This window comes from Neofelis nebulosa, chromosome X (genome assembly GCF_028018385.1).
Source record: "Neofelis nebulosa isolate mNeoNeb1 chromosome X, mNeoNeb1.pri, whole genome shotgun sequence".
NCBI lineage: Eukaryota > Metazoa > Chordata > Mammalia > Carnivora > Felidae > Neofelis > Neofelis nebulosa.
The window spans coordinates 31,973,918-31,989,827 of NC_080800.1; the positions used below are offsets into that span (position 1 = coordinate 31,973,918).

General features: G+C 38.1%; 1 protein-coding gene across 1 annotated transcript in view; it reads left to right on the plus strand.

The window, feature by feature from the left end:
- CFAP47 (cilia and flagella associated protein 47) overlaps window positions 1-15,910 on the plus strand; it is a 540,470-nt gene that overhangs the window by 347,002 nt on the left and 177,558 nt on the right. Inside the window, exon 50 of the mRNA XM_058712583.1 lies at window positions 6,466-6,577. Coding sequence (XP_058568566.1) covers window positions 6,466-6,577 — 112 coding nt within the window. The remainder of the gene's footprint in view (window positions 1-6,465; window positions 6,578-15,910) is intronic.

Sequence of the window (15,910 nt, forward strand, 5' to 3'; positions counted from 1 at the left end):
TCATGATCTCGTGGTTTGTGAGTTCAAGCCCCGCATCGGGCTCTGTGCTGACAGCTCAGAGTCTGGAGCCTGCTTCAGATTCTGTGTCTTCTTCTCTTTCTGTCCTTCCCCTGTTCTCTCTCTCTCTCTCTCAAAAATACATAATAAACATTACATTTTTTAAAAAAATAAAAGAAAACTTGTCTCTACACTATTTCTTCTTTAATTACTATCACCTTTTTTAAATTAATTTGGTTTTTTTTTTTTAGTTTTTAGTTTTAGTTTTTAGTTTTTAGGGCTTTTTTTAGTTTTTAGTTTTTTTAGTTTTAGTTTTAGTTTTTTAGGTTTTTTTTTTAGTTTTTAGTTTCTCTTAAATTCCTGTTAGTTAACATATAGTGTAATGTTGGTTTCAGGAGTAGAATTCAGTGATTCATCACTTACATGCAACACCCAGTGCTCATCCCAACAGTTGCCCTCCTTAATGCCCATCACCCATCCAGCCCATCCCCCTGCTCACCTCCCCTCCAGCAACCCTCAGTGTGTTCTATGTATCAACTATTATCACCTTTATTGTCCATGATTGCTAAACTTCTTAATTTATGGCAATCCATTTATAGCTCTTCTTTTGGGCTAAAACCTCTGCCACAGAGATCACACTTGACTTCTGGTCAAGGAAAATCAGTTATTTTACTGAGGTATCTGCCTCACAATTCCTGTAGTGTTTTGCAATGTCAGTCTGTCTTCTTAACACTCTTCACTGTTTATTTTATACCATTCTGTATTCCTCATTTCCCTGCCATTTCTTGATTTTGATTATTACTTATCTGGTTCTTTTATTCCTCTAACCTTCTGATGTCTCTTCAGGTTTACATCTTCCAAAGTATCCTTATGTCTTTACAACGTCTCACTTGGCAGTTTCTTGGCTTCAAACTGCCACCTAGGTACAAATGCCAGCTTCACACTTTTCCTCAAGACGTGTGTTGTCTCAGCCCCTCATTCTCAACTGCTATACACCTGCACTTTGACAATCTGCTAACAACTCAAGCTCAATATATTCTTTTCATATATTTTCTTTGTTCTGTTTTTCATTACTGCTAGTAGTCACTTTTATGCCTTTTTAAAAAATCCTTTTAACTTATATTTCATTTTACTGCCCTAAGAGTAGTTTTCAGTAGGAGGTTGTGACTTCCTTAATATGAAAGAGAAAATTAAAAATCAGAGAACTTAATTGAGATACAGATACAATGCTGTGGAAAATAGTTCTACAGTAAGGAAAACAACAGGTGTGGGACTTCCAGAATGGTAGAGCAAGGAGTTTCATAAATCAGTTTCTCCTTAAAAACAATAAAACACTGGCACAAGTTGTCAGAATGAAAATTTTCAGGCCTTGAAATTGAACAAAAACTTAAAATAATCTGAGGAATATTTGCTCAGGAAAAACTTGTAATCTTGGTAAGAGCAGAGTGATTTGTGGTATTTTTATTTGGCCTCTTTCTATCCCCCTCTCCTCAGCTCCTCAATCTTGCAACCATAGTAGCTATGAAAACTTGCAGCCTTGCAAACAAAGGAAGAGGCAGACAGAGTATGGATCTCCTTATAATTCCCATCCTCAGGACATTGTCACAATTTGCCATTCCTTGCAGCTCCCTCTTTAGCAATTCCCCACTAGCGGAGTGTTGCCATTACCTGACTTGTCTCAAATCTTGCTCTGTTGGAAAGGCCCTATCTTCAGGATATTTGCCAAAAAAATAGTCAGCAGTTATTATGTGACACTATAGTTGCCTGAGGCTGCAAAAACAGCTGTGCCTAGCAAGAGTTTGGCCAAAAACTTGAAAGGAAGATCTGAAGAGTGAGAGGTCCTTAGGGGATTTTAAAAGCTCTGAAGTATCGCTGGGGAACAAGCAGGCCACATGCATGGGTAACATTGTGCAGTTGACCAGAGAAGTCCTGAGAGGGTGCCAGGTCTTTTGTCTCCACAGACATAGAGGCACTATGGGAGCTGGAAGTGAAGGCTGAGGCAGAGTTGTCAGATCCCTGAGTGCTGAAAATGTGCCATAATACATATGCACCGCTCCTCAACAAAGGGTAGACAATTTACCATTCGCAGGCGTGTAAGGAAACCTGGGACAAACTATTGCTGGCCACTAAGCTAACTCAGCGGGACTTAAGTGAACACACGCTCTAGTGAATGCAGAATATACAGGATTGGTCCAGAAAAGTCACTAAACCAGCAAAGAACAAACAAGAAAAAACAGCAACAAAAACAAACCATTGGGAGTTAATGATCTGATTCCAAAACTGGCTCTATTGGCTTATCTAAAAGGCACATTTTTCCACAGCAAAAATTATGAGACAAAGAAACAGGAAAGTATGGCCCCTACACGGGAAAATAAGCAGTCACTAAAAGCTGTCTCAGTACGGGCCCACATGTAGGACTACTAGACAAAGACTTTAAACAAGCCTTTGTAAATATGTTCAATGAGCTAAAAGAAATATTTTCTGAGGAGTTAATGAAAAGTTCCAAAAAACAGATAATAGCAATAATATAGAGATTATTTTAAAACTCTGGACTTGAAAGTACAATAGAAAAGAGGAATCATTCACTCTAGGGACTCAGCATATTTTCTAATTTCATTGGGATTTCTTTTTTGGCACATTGATTATTTAGGACTCTTTTTTAAAAATTATTTTTATTTTATTTTATTATTATTATTTTTGAGAGAAGAAGAGACCATGAGCAGAGGGAGAGAGAGAGAATCCTAAGCAGGCTCCACACTCAGCACAGAGCCTGACAGGGGCTCGACCCCACGATCCTGGGATCATGACCAGGATGGTCATGAGTCAAGAGTCAGCTGCTCACCCAACTGAGCCACCCAAGCACCCCTATTTAAGGGTTTCCCAAATTTCTTTCCATTTTTTATTTCAAATTTAATTCAATTGTTCTTAAAAGAAAACGTACTAGATATAATTCCAGCCCTTTTAAATTTATTGAGGCTCCTTTTATATCCCAAGGCATGTTCTATCCTGGAGAATATTCCGTGGGTACTTGAGACATACTAAAGGGCATCCATGAAAATCCCACAACTAGCATCATACTTAATAGTAAAACAATGAATGATTTTCCCCTGTGGTCAAGAACAAGTCAAGGATTTCTACTCTTGCCATTTCTGTTTAACATTATACTGAAGATATTAGCCAATGTAGTTAGTTTAAGAACAAGAGACAAAAGGCATTTACATTGTAAAGGAAGAAATCAGACAATCTCTATAGATTTCATGATCTTATAAATAGAAAATTCTAAGGAATCCATGAAATATATTATCAAAACTAATAAATGAATTCAGAATATTTGTAGGATACAAGGTCAATATACAAAAATCAATCATTTGTAGCAATGAACAATTCAAAATGAAATTAATAATCAAATGATTGATTTTTGTCAAACTTGTTCCTAAGCATTTTATTTTTTTTGATGCAATTGCAAATGATTATTTGCATCAAAAAAAAAATAAATAAAATGCTTAGGAACAAGTTTAGCAAAAGAAGAGCAAGACTTGTCCATTGAAAACTGCAAAATATCATTGAAGGAAATTAAATTCCAAATACATAGAAAGACATTCCATGCTCATGGATCAGGAGGCTTAATATTGTTATGATGGCTTTGATATCCAAATTGATACATAGATTCAACACAATATCTATCAGAATCGCAACTGACTTTTTTTTTTGCAGAATTTGACAAGGTAATCGTAAAGCTTATATATAGAAATGCAAGGGACACAGAACAGCCAAGGCAATCTTGTGAAATAAAAAGAAAAGTGGACAATTCATACTTCCTGATTTTAAAACTTATTGCAAACTCTTAACTACAAAACTATGATATTAAAGAAAATTTGGTACTGGCATAAGGTAGACATATAGATGAATGGAATGCAATAGAAGGTCTAGAAATAAACCCTTATAATAATGGTCAATCAGTCTTTAACAAGGATGCCAAGAGAATCATTGAGACAGAATAGCCTTTTTTTAAAAAATGGTACTGAGACAACTATCTTGTCAAACACAAAAGGATGAACTTGGACCCCTAACTCATATCATATGCAGAAGTAAACTCCAAATGGAATGTAGACCCAAATTTAATAACTAAAACTATAAAAACAATAAAACATAAGAGTAAGTCATCAGGAATTTGGGTTAGGCAATTATTTTTTAGATATGACACTAAAAGCAGATGTGACAAAGCAATAAATATAAATAAACAAATTGAACTTCCAAGTTAAAATGTGCGTCAAAGGATACCTTGAAAGAAGTGAAAAAACAACCCACAGAATGAGAGAAAATGTCCATATGCCATATATTGGACTCTACAACAAAATGAGAAGTAACATTTCTTTTAAAATGTGCCAGGAGTTTAAATAGAGAGTTCCCAGTGAGCAATGAAGCATGTGAAAAGATGCTCAGTATAGTAGCCATTAGAGACATGCAAATCAAAATCACAATCAGGTACCACTTCACACTTATGAGGACGGCTATAATCAGATTGGCAGATAGTAAAAACTTTGCGAGATGTAGAACAGTAGGAGCCATGATGCCTTGTTGGTGAAAAAGAAAAGGGTGCAGTCATTTTAGAAAAGTTTTGGAAAAAATGAACAAATCAGGAGACTATAGATGCTGGAGAGGACGTGGAGAAACGGGAACCCTCTTGCACTGTTTGTGAGAATGCAAACTGGTGCAGCACTCTGGAAAACAGTGTGGAGGTTCCTCAGAAAATTAAAAATAGACCTACCCTATGACCCAGCAATAGTGCTGCTAGGAATTTACCCAAGGGATACAGGAGTGTTGATGTATAGGGGCACTTGTACCCCAATGTTTACAGCAGCACTCTCAACGATAGCCAAATTATGGAAAGAGCCTAAATGTCCATCAACTGATGAATGGATCAAGAAATTGTGGTTTATATACACAATGGAATACTACGTGGCAATGAGAAAAAATGAAATATGGCCTTTTGTAGCAACGTGGATGGAACTGGAGAGTGTAATGCTAAGTGAAATAAGCCATACAGAGAAAGACAGATACCATATGGTTTCACTCTTATGTGGATCCTGAGAAACTTAACAGAAACCCATGGGGGAGGGGAAGAAAAAAAAAAAAAAAAGAGGTTAGAGTGGGAGAGAGCCAAAGCATAAGAGACTCTTAAAAACTGAGAACAAACTGAGGGTTGATGGAGGGTGGGAGGGAGAGGAGGGTGGGTGATGGGTATTGAGGAGGGCACCTTTTGGGATGAGCACTGGGTGTTGTATGGAAACCAATTTGACAATAAATTTCATATATTGAAAAAAAATTAAAAAATTAAAAAAATAAAAAAAAAAATAAATAAATAAATAAATAAATAAAAGAAAAAAAGAAAAGTTTGGAAAGCCGTAATTCCGAAGATTAAACACTGAGTTACCATACGCTCCAGCAGTTCCACTCCTAGTTAGATGTATGTCCATTACAAATGAAAATATCTGCGTCCACTTAACAGCTTGTACATGTTTTCATCACAGCATTGTTCATAATAGACAAAAGTGGAGGCAGCCTAAATTTCCATCAACTTATGCATGGGTACACAAAATGTGGCATATCACACAATTTAGTATCATTTGTCAGTGAAAGGAAATGATATACTGATACCTACCACAGTATAGATGAACCTTGAAAACATGCTAAGTGAAAAAAGCTTATCACAAAAGACCACATATTATTTCCTTGCTATGAATTGTTCAGAACAGGAAAATCTATAGACACAAAGTAGATTAGTGTTTGCCTAGGCAATGGGGGGTAGTGAGATGTACCACTCAGTGATCTGAAAGTTGGATTAAACAGAGTTATGGTCAGAATGCTGTTTAGTCTTAGTTTGCTGTATTAATATTGATGTAAAATTCATTGAAATGGTTCATCTTTTGTCCATCAAAATACATAAGAAAATTATGCATGGCCTATAAAAGATATTCAGGTTGTCTAAACATCAGTGGTAACATCAGTAGCAACAGAAAATAAGCATTGTCTTTTTTTTTTCTAAGAATCATTTTCTTTGTTCTCCTTTTTCATAGGCCTCTCCTTAGATTTTTTCTTTTACTTTATGTAGTATTTTTCTGGTTTGCTTTTTATTTAAAGGTGAACAGTTTTGGAGCACCTGGGTGTCTCAGTCGATTAAGTGTCTGACTCTTGATTTTGGCTCAGAGCTCCTCATTGGGCTCCCCACTAACAGTGTGGAGCCTGCTTCAGATTCTCTGCCTCCCTCTCTCTCTGCCCTAGCTCACTCCTTCTCTCTCTCTCTCTCTCTCTCTCTCAAAATAAATAAATAAACTTAAAAATAAAATACTTAATAAAGGTGAACAGTTTTAATGGAAGTATTTACATTTTCAGTTTTTTCTATGCTTTAGTTATATGAATTTCATGTAAATATTGACTTTATGTAATTCTTTGAGCTCTCTTTTCTAGGTATCTTCAGATCTTCCAATGGTGTGGGGAAATCCAGTCATCACCATAGACCCTGATAGCACAATTCCATATATTCTACACGTTATGCCTTGGAAACGTGGTATATTCAAAGGTAACAAAACCATTAGTAAAACATTATTAAGCACTAGATTAGGAGAGATATATGATGAGAACAATGAAAAAATATACTTTACATTTCCCGTTTCTAATAAGTGACCCAGATGGAAGTTTAGTTTTCCATTTCAGTCATTAGCTTTCTGAATAATCAGAGCTTTGGGACATGCATTTTACATCTAGTGCTATACTCTCTTGGCCATTTATTTGAATTTATTTACTGGGCAAATTTCTAGAAGTAGATATATTTAGTTAAGGGTATTTAATTTTAAAATTGTGATAAAGGGCACCTGGGTGGCTTAGTCGGTTGAGCATCCAACTCTTGATTTCAGCTCAGGTCATGATCTCACAGTCATGAGATCCAGCCCCACATCCAACTCCATGCTGAGCATGGAGCATGCTTGGGATTCTCTCCCTCCCTCCCTCTCTCTTCCCCTTCCCCACTCACATGTACTCTCGCCCTGTCTCCCTCAAAATAAATAAATAAACATTTAAAAATAAATAAATAAATAAATATGGGACGCTTGGGTGGTTCAGTCGGTTGAGCATCAGACTTCGGCTCAGGTCTCAATGTCCCAGTCTGTGAGTTCAAGCCCCACATCCGGCTCTATGCTGACAGCTCAGAGCTTGGAGCCTGCTTTGGATTCTGTGTCTCCCTCTCTCTCTGCCCCTCCCCCCCTCATGCTGTATCTCTCTCTGTCAAAAAGAAATAAACATTAAAAATTAATTAATTAATTAATTAAAATGTGATAAATACTTTTAAATATGTCTACTACTTTATGAACCAGTCAACATCTTACGAGAATGTCTATTTATAGGAATAGGTCTTATAAAAACAAGCATAGGCACTTAATTGATATATGAAAAAATAGGTTAAAGTCTTTGGTGTGTGAAGTTTTCTCCCTTTGTCTCTAATAAAGCATTCATTTATGCAAATTATCCCAATGATCCCTGAACAGAATTGGTTGCATGGGAATGGTGGTGAAGGGTATTCCTATAAGCTTTGGAAGGGAGGGTGCGTGAGAAGCATAGAATAAAAAAAAAAAGAAGAAGGGTAGAAGAGTAATAGGGAAGACCTGAAAGACTGTAATTCATTTTTTTTATGTTTATTTATTTTTGAGAGAGAGAGAGAAAGAGTGGGAAGGGAAGGGGCTGAGAGAAAGAGGGAAACACAGAATATGAAGCAGGCTCCAGGCTCCATGCTGTCAGCACAGAGTCCTGATGCAGGGTTCAGACTCATGAACCGCAAAATCATGATCTCAGCCGAAGTCACATGCTTAACTGAGCCACCCAGGTGCCCCAGGACTGTAATTCATTAAGGGAATAAGTTGTTCTATTTGGGAGGGATTTAAATGTCCCACAGCTGTTGGATCCTGCCAAGGAAATCATTATAGCATAGGTAAATGGATATACTTTAGAAGTATAGTAAGTATATACCTGGTAGCAAACCTGTGCTCCTTGGAAGAACTAGTGTCTCATCCCTGCTCCCCTCAGCAAAGAATGTTTTAGGAAAGGGTCTACACCTAGTATGCTGATGCTATTAATAAGGAGAAGGGAAACTTCAGAATGGCAAACATACTGATCCAGTCAATACCACTGTCATAGGATGTGCTGTAAAGCAAGAGTCAGCATGCACACACCTGCCCCCCACCCCCTGTCTGCTTCTAGTTGCCTTCATCTCCCATGTCACCCCAGTCATAGTTATTATCATCTTCTGAAATCTTCCCATCACTTTTCACACGTTTGGCTTTACAAAGCCAATTAATAATTCTCTATATGATAGATTTTAGGCTATTGTGAATCTCTTCCTAGCTTTACAATAAAGTATCATATTTTGTCATTTTTTTAGGTAATTCACAAGATTTGAATCGATTTTAAGAAATCTAAATTTCCGTTCTTATTTTGATCCTCAAATGACGGCTCTCTTACTGGTGGATTTCACTTAGTTTTAGAAAGTTAACTAGTCTTTGTAAAGGGCAACGAATCATTCAGATTTGCCATTATTAGTTTTGTTAAACATATTAAATCTCATTTCCTGTTCTACAAAAGGCAGAGAGTTCTGCAGTGTATGAGAAAGTACATATGAGGAATCTCACACTCAGCATTGTTGTATTAGAAATGTTTATCACTCCCTTAAACAGAACAAAGCCCCTCTTCTATGAATCAGACTCTTAAAGTTATGGAAATGGAGCTCCAAATCACTAAGTAATCATATTTAATATGTCTTTCCTTTGGATAGTCATTTTTTGTTCATCTTGGCAGCCTTTCTGAGACCATAAAATTTCCATACATATTTTAACTGAACAGATCAGGACTCATTTAACATGCTGGTTTGAAGGAATTTGGGGAACTTAAAGGCAACTCAGGGTACATTGTTCAGTGAGGATGAATTAGTAAATGTTGCTGCCTACACAAGATATTTTGCCAGCTTCATAATTTTGAAAAATATTTGGAAGACACTATCATGATTGCTCTTTGCAGGGCGGTCCCTTAGGGTTGAATCAATGTTGACATTATGATTGGAAGAAGCAAAGCCTGTAAAGAAGGGCTAGCCCATTTTTGTTGATATTATTGTTAGAAAAGTTCTCCGGCATTTGAAACAGTGGAAATTGCTTCTGAACAACTGTTAATCTGATGCAATATTAAAAAAAAAAAAAAAAAAACTAGACTATAAAATTTTCATACATATATGAAAATATTCCTATTTGTGCTGATTAAAGAAATGTATCCATGTGCATGTATGTATCAGTGGTCTTTAAAAAAAAAAAACAAACAGGGGCGCCTGGGTGGCTCAATCGGTTAGGCGTCCGACTTCGGCTCAGGTCATGATCTCACGGTTCGTGAGTTCAAGCCCCTTGTCGGGCTCTGTGCTGACAGCTCAGAACCTGGAGCCTGTTTCAGATTCTGTGTCTCCCTCTCTCTCTGACCCTCCCCCGTTCATGCTCTGTCTCTCTCTGTCTCAAAAATAAATAAACGTTAAAAAAAAAATTAAAAAAAAAAACAAACCCTGTGCTCATCTTCAGTTCTGTTCTTAATTATATAACAATTATTTACAAAAGGCCTATAATTTGGGAAGCCTTGATAACTCTAGTAGTTGTGAACAAAGCGGACATTCAACCAATTATGCACTGTTTGTTAAAATATTATAACAGATGCTTTTCCTCATATGTTGACAAATACTCAATTGTTTGAGCTCCACTGTAGTAAAACCCTTGCCTCTAGAGCTGCCAGAACTCCTCCCTCAGGCTCCCCAGGACTTCCCAACAAGCCAATGGCAATTAAAGGGTTAACACATGACTCATCAGGGTGCCCCAGGACTTTGATCCCATGTCCTTTCTGATTGGTCAGATTAGAATATAGGTTTGTTAATTATTTCTAGTATTAGACATGGATACATAGATTAGTATCGTGGCTCCTGCCTCCTAGGAATTCGTATCTGGTGGTGGAAATATGTATCTATAAATCATCTCAGTACAAGGTACACTCTCATATACCAAAAGTTTAAACATGGCATTGGGGAGCATGGTAGCAGGAAATATCAACCCTAACAGTGGGGGTGTGAGAGATCTTTTTAGGGGATAATGGGTTTGATTTGGATCTCAAAGGATAAGCTGGGACTTATTAGCCAATACGGTGGGTAGGGCATTACAGCAGAGGAAACAACCTTATTGAAAACATAGAGAAGGTACTTCATGTCAATAATGAGTAGAAGGGTGTGTCTGCAGTGTGTGTTTATGGTAAGAAATGCAGGCTGACTACAGTTAGAAATACAGGCAGACTTTGATGGGCAGGGTTTTGTTTTATTTCTTATTGCAGTGGGAGCCGTTGAGGATTTCTGAAGGGCATGAGTCAACAGAGTGTTAAAAAGAAAAATCTAGAGGTAAAATATAAAACAGATGGGAGGGACAAGAGAGGGCAGTTAGGTCTGAGAGATCCTTTAGGAGCCTTTAGTGATATTCTAGTTGATTAGTTCTCAGTATTTGTGCTTCTTGAGAAAAGAGTTTAATGGCAAGTAGTTTAGATGAGAGTTGATTACAGGAAGCACTCTGAAAGAGTGGAAAGGTAAGATGCTGAAGGGACAAAGTCAATAAAAAGTAAGCTAGATAAGAGACTACTGCTGAGACCTGGGGAAGCTCCCTGGGAACCTTGGGAGAGAATTGTCACACCAGAGGGCAACCAAATTGTGGTAATCATCCCTTTACTCTAATCCATCATTGGCTAAAGTTTGCTCTTAGGGCAAATTCCCATGGCAGTGACTCAATCCCCACTGGAAAAGTCATAGGAAACCAGTGCTGTATATGAGAACTGTCTGCAGAGGAGATTTTTGTTGGGCACTGAGAGTATACCACTAAAGTGGGGATCATGTCTTATTGATTGGTAGGTAGAAATTTTGAAAAATGGATGGATTTGGAATTTTCACAGTAGCCTACAGTGAGCTACAGTCATGTTTTCAAGTGTGTGATGTGGAGAATTGAATTTGAATGCCTCTCCGGCAATGGAACAAAAAGTGCAGATTTATCATTTTAAATGAAAGTTAAGGGCTGACTGACTAGACCAATGATAGTGGATTAAAAAACAGAGGGGCACTTTTCAGAGAAATAAAAATGGGAAATGATGCTATAACATCTTTGGCTTCCAGAGATTCAAACTCTGAGATGAGAGATTGGCAGGACATTTCTTAGGGTATATATTATGATCAACCCTTGGGAAAGGAAAGGTAAGAAGGCATATTGACCAGGGGGAGAAAGAGGTTGGGCTTCTTGACATGTCCAGTGAAGGCTTTTAGTCAACTCACTTGGGGCCTTTTAAGCTAGGATGGCCCTTTGGAGTCGTCCCAAGTTAGGGGAAGGAGACTGGGCCTTTATGCTGCTGTGTTGATTGGTCATTAAAAGTAGACTACATGTGGAAGGAGATTTGACCTCGGATGAGGCATTTTTTTTTTCAAGTCAAGGCAATGCCCAAAGAGGACTGGCCTGATTTTCATACTCCAGTTTCATTGCCTGTAGCTACAGAAGTTCGTCCTTCATTCCTGTCAAGGAATGTGGTTGATGCAATACAGTGTCCACCACAGCTGCATGTGATGAACATTGGATATGGAGAAATGAGGGAGAAAGTAGAGTCAAATGTGCTTCTGAGAGTAAGCAACACTAAGGAAGGTGATATAATTAACTGTGAGATATGTCAACTGTACTTCCTTTTAAAAATAGTTTTCTTAGGGGGCGCCTGGGTGGCGCAGTCGGTTAAGCGTCCGACTTCAGCCAGGTCACTATCTCGCGGTCCGTGAGTTCGAGCCCCGCGTCAGGCTCTGGGCTGATGGCTCAGAGCCTGGAGCCTGTTTCCGATTCTGTGCCTCCCTCTCTCTCTGCCCCCCCCCCCCCCCCGTTCATGCTCTGTCTCTCTTTGTCCCAAAAATAAATTAAAAAAAAAGAAAAAAAAAATAGTTTTCTTAGGGGCACCTGGGTGGCTCAGTCAGTTAAGCGTCCGGCCCTTGGTTTCAGCTCAGGTCATGATCTCATGGTTTCATGAGTTCGAGCCCCGCATTGGGCTGAGAGCTAACAGTGCAGAGCCTGCTTGGGATTCTTTCTCTCTCCCTGCCCCTCCCTGGCCCTCTCGCTCTCTCTCTCTCTCTCTCTCTCAAAATAAATGAATAAACTTAAGAGAAAAAAAACAGAAATGTTATAGAATGTTTATTGTTATTACTGAGATATTAAATTAATTTGATAAAATCTCAGTTATTTTCAATTATAAGATTTTATTTTTTGGAAGTTATGAATATAGAACCACAATTTAACAGGTCACTAAGAACATTGATTCTTACTATTCAGAAGTATAATTAAAACTAATGAAATCTTCTGGTAAATTTGGGGGGAAAACTGGTTTTCCCTGCATCCAGCACTGCATTGGGCTCTGTGCTAACATTGTGGAGCCAGTTTGGGATTCTCTGTCTCTGTCACTGTCTCTCTCTCACTCTGTCTCTGCCCTTCCCTCACTCGTGCGCATACTCTCTCTCTCAAAAATAAATAAACATTAAAAATATTTTTAAAAAGGATGAATATCCAAAATATATAAAGAACTTATAATAGCCAACACCCAAAAAGTAAATAATCCGATTAAAACTAGGCAGAAGACATGAACAGCCATTTCTCCAAAGAAGACACCCAGATGGCCAACAGACACATGAAAAGATGCTCACCCTCATTCATTATCAGGGAAATGCAAAGCAAAACTACAGTGAGATATCACCTCACACCTGTCAGAATGGCTAAAATCAAAAACACAAGGAACAACAAGTTTGGAGAGGATGTGGAGAAAAGGAATACTTGTGTGCTGTCGGTGGGAATGCAAACTGGTGCAGCCACTGTGGAAAACAGAAATGAGGTTCCTCAAAAAGTTAAAAATAGATCTACCCTATGATCCAGTACTGGCACTACTGGGTTTTTACCCACAAAATAGAAAAACATTAATTCAAAGGGACACATGCGCTCTTATGTTTATAGCAGCATTGTTGACAATAGGCAATTATGGAAAGCAGCTTAAGTGTCCATCAACAGATGAATGGATAAAGAAGTGGTATAAAGAAAGAATGAAATCTAACCATTTACAATGATATGGATGGAGGTAGAGAGTATAATGCTAAGTGAAATAGGTCAGAGAAAGATACCATATGATTTAAGTATGTGGAATTTAAGAAACAAAACAAATGAAGGGTACCTGGGTGGCTCAGTCGGTTGAGTGTCTGAATCTTGGATTCAGCTCACGTCATGATCTCATGGTTCATGAGTTGGAGCCCTGCATCAAACTCCAAACTGACAGTGCAGAGCCTGCTGGAGATTCTCTCTCTTTCCCTCTTCTCTGCCTCTTCCCTGTTCATTCTCTCTCTCTCTCTCTCTCTCTCTCTCTCTCTCTCTCAAAAATAAATAAATAAACTTTAAAAAAGGAACCACTCTTGGGGCGCCTGGGTGGCTCAGTCGGTTAAGTGGCCGACTTCGGCTCAGGTCATGATCTCGCGGTCCGTGAGTTCAGGCCCCGCATCGGGCTCTGTGCTGACAGCTCAGAGCCTGGAGCCTGTTTCAAATTCTGTGTCTCCCTCTCTCTCTGACCCTCCCCTGTTCATGCTGTCTCTCCCTGTCTCAAAAATAAATAAACGTTAAAAAAAAAAAAATTGTTTAAAAAAAATAAAAAAGGAACCACTCAAAGGGGGAAAGAAAGCAAACCGAGAAACGGTTTCTTTTTAAAATTTTTTTAATTTATTTTTCAGAGAGAGAGAGAGAGCATGAGCAGGGGAAGGACAGAGAGAGAGGGGTACAGAGAATTCAAATCAGGCTCTGTGCTGTCAGCAGGGCTCGAACTCACAAACCACAAGATCATGACCTAAGCCAAAGTCAGATGCCTAACTGACTGAGCTACCCGGGTGCCCCAAGAAACAGACTCTTAACTACAGAGAATAAACCGATAGTTATCAGAAAGGAGGTGGGTGGGGAAATAGGTGAAATAGGTGAAGGGAATTAAGAGTACATTTATCTTTTTTTTTTTTTTAATTTTTTTTTTAACGTTTATTTATTTTTGAGAGAGAGAGAGACAGAGCATGAACAGGGGAGGGTCAGAGAGAGGGAGACACAGAATCTGAAACAGGCTCCAGGCTCTGAGCTGTCAGCACAGAGCCCGACGCGGGGCTCGAACTCACAGACCGCGAGATCATGACCTGAGCCGAAGTCGGCCGCCCAACCGACTGAGCCACCCAGGTGCCCCAGGAGTACATTTATCTTGATGAGCACTGAGTAATCTATAGAATTGTTGAATCACTATATTGTACACCTGAAACTAATATGACAGTGTATGTTAACTGTACTGGAATTAAAATTAAAACTTAATATGAAAAACTGACAAAAAATTTTAAAAAATCATTAAAAATTAAATTTAAAAATTAAAAAGAAGTGATCAGTAGGATTGATTTATTAGAGAAGGAAACCCCAGTTTTGTTTATTTGAAAATTATCTTTTTATGTCAACAAATTTCAGAAAAATGGAAAAATATTCAGTTAGTCAACCTAGATATGAAAACACATGACCTTAGGAGCACCTGGGTGGCTCAGTCAGTTAACTGTCTGACTCTTGATTTTGGCTCAGGTCATGATCTCACAGTTTATGGGTTTGAGCCCCATGTTGGGCTCCGAACTCACAGGATGGAGCCTGCTTGGGATTCTCTCTCTCTCCCTCTGTCTGCCCCTTTCCTTCTCTTGTACCCTCTTTCTCTGTCTCAAAATAAAGAAATAAACTTAAAAAGGAAAAAAAAAGAAAACACGTGATCTTAAAGGAAAATAGAGACAGACAAAACCAAACAAACAAAAAATACTGTGTATGAAGGCATGGTAGAAATCCTGTGTTAATGACTGAATGCATTAAAACATGATGGCTTAATTCTCTTCTTCATAACTAGATAGTGACCTAGAATGCAAAAAGCATGTATTACTGTCCATTATTACAGGATTAGTATGTAACAAAATATAGAGATGTAGTAATAACCTGTTGCATGTTCATAGTATGGAAATACACAACTAAATTTCCATTTGTCTCAGATAGAAGTTTGAGCTTTTATACAAGACTAATGTTTAGGTGAAAATGATTAAGCTTAAAAGCAAATGACTGGGCTTTAGTGGTTAGCATATACTTTAGTAACAATAATCCTTAAATTTATTTTGATTGCAATAACAATGTGTTTCATGAATATGATTTAGAGATAGCTATAATCATACATGTTGGCAATATAGAGCAAGTCCTAACATTGCACTAAGAAAATGAACTTGAACATGTAAAAATTGAGTTTGTATAAGTTTATATAACCTACATATCACTTTTTCTAATAATTTTCTCCAGTTCTTTAATAATCTACATAGAGCACATGTGTCTCTGGAATAACTGTTCTTAGGTTCTTATGAGGCTGCCACATGGGTCAGCTCACTGCCCTCCAGCTTGTGAATATCAGCATTATAACTTTAAAAAGCAAATTTTAATGACAAGCAAGAGACATTTTCAACTTGCAGGGATACCTCTTGATTCCCTTTCTCTGATGAGAGATGAAGGGCTAAGAAGCTAAATAATTAATTTGGGGCCTGGAAATCCACAAATATAATGTGAAATCTGGACCCCAGCCATGTAAATGTGGCTTTTTTAGCTCAGGGTTTTGTTCCCTGATTCTCAATTATGACCCCAAGATCCAAGACTCCAGGCTACCACAGACTAGCCCATATTCCACAACAAATGTCATTTCCAGTGATGACCCAAAACAGGGATCCCTGTTCCTAGCTTGTGTGTGCATTTGACTTAAAATTTTC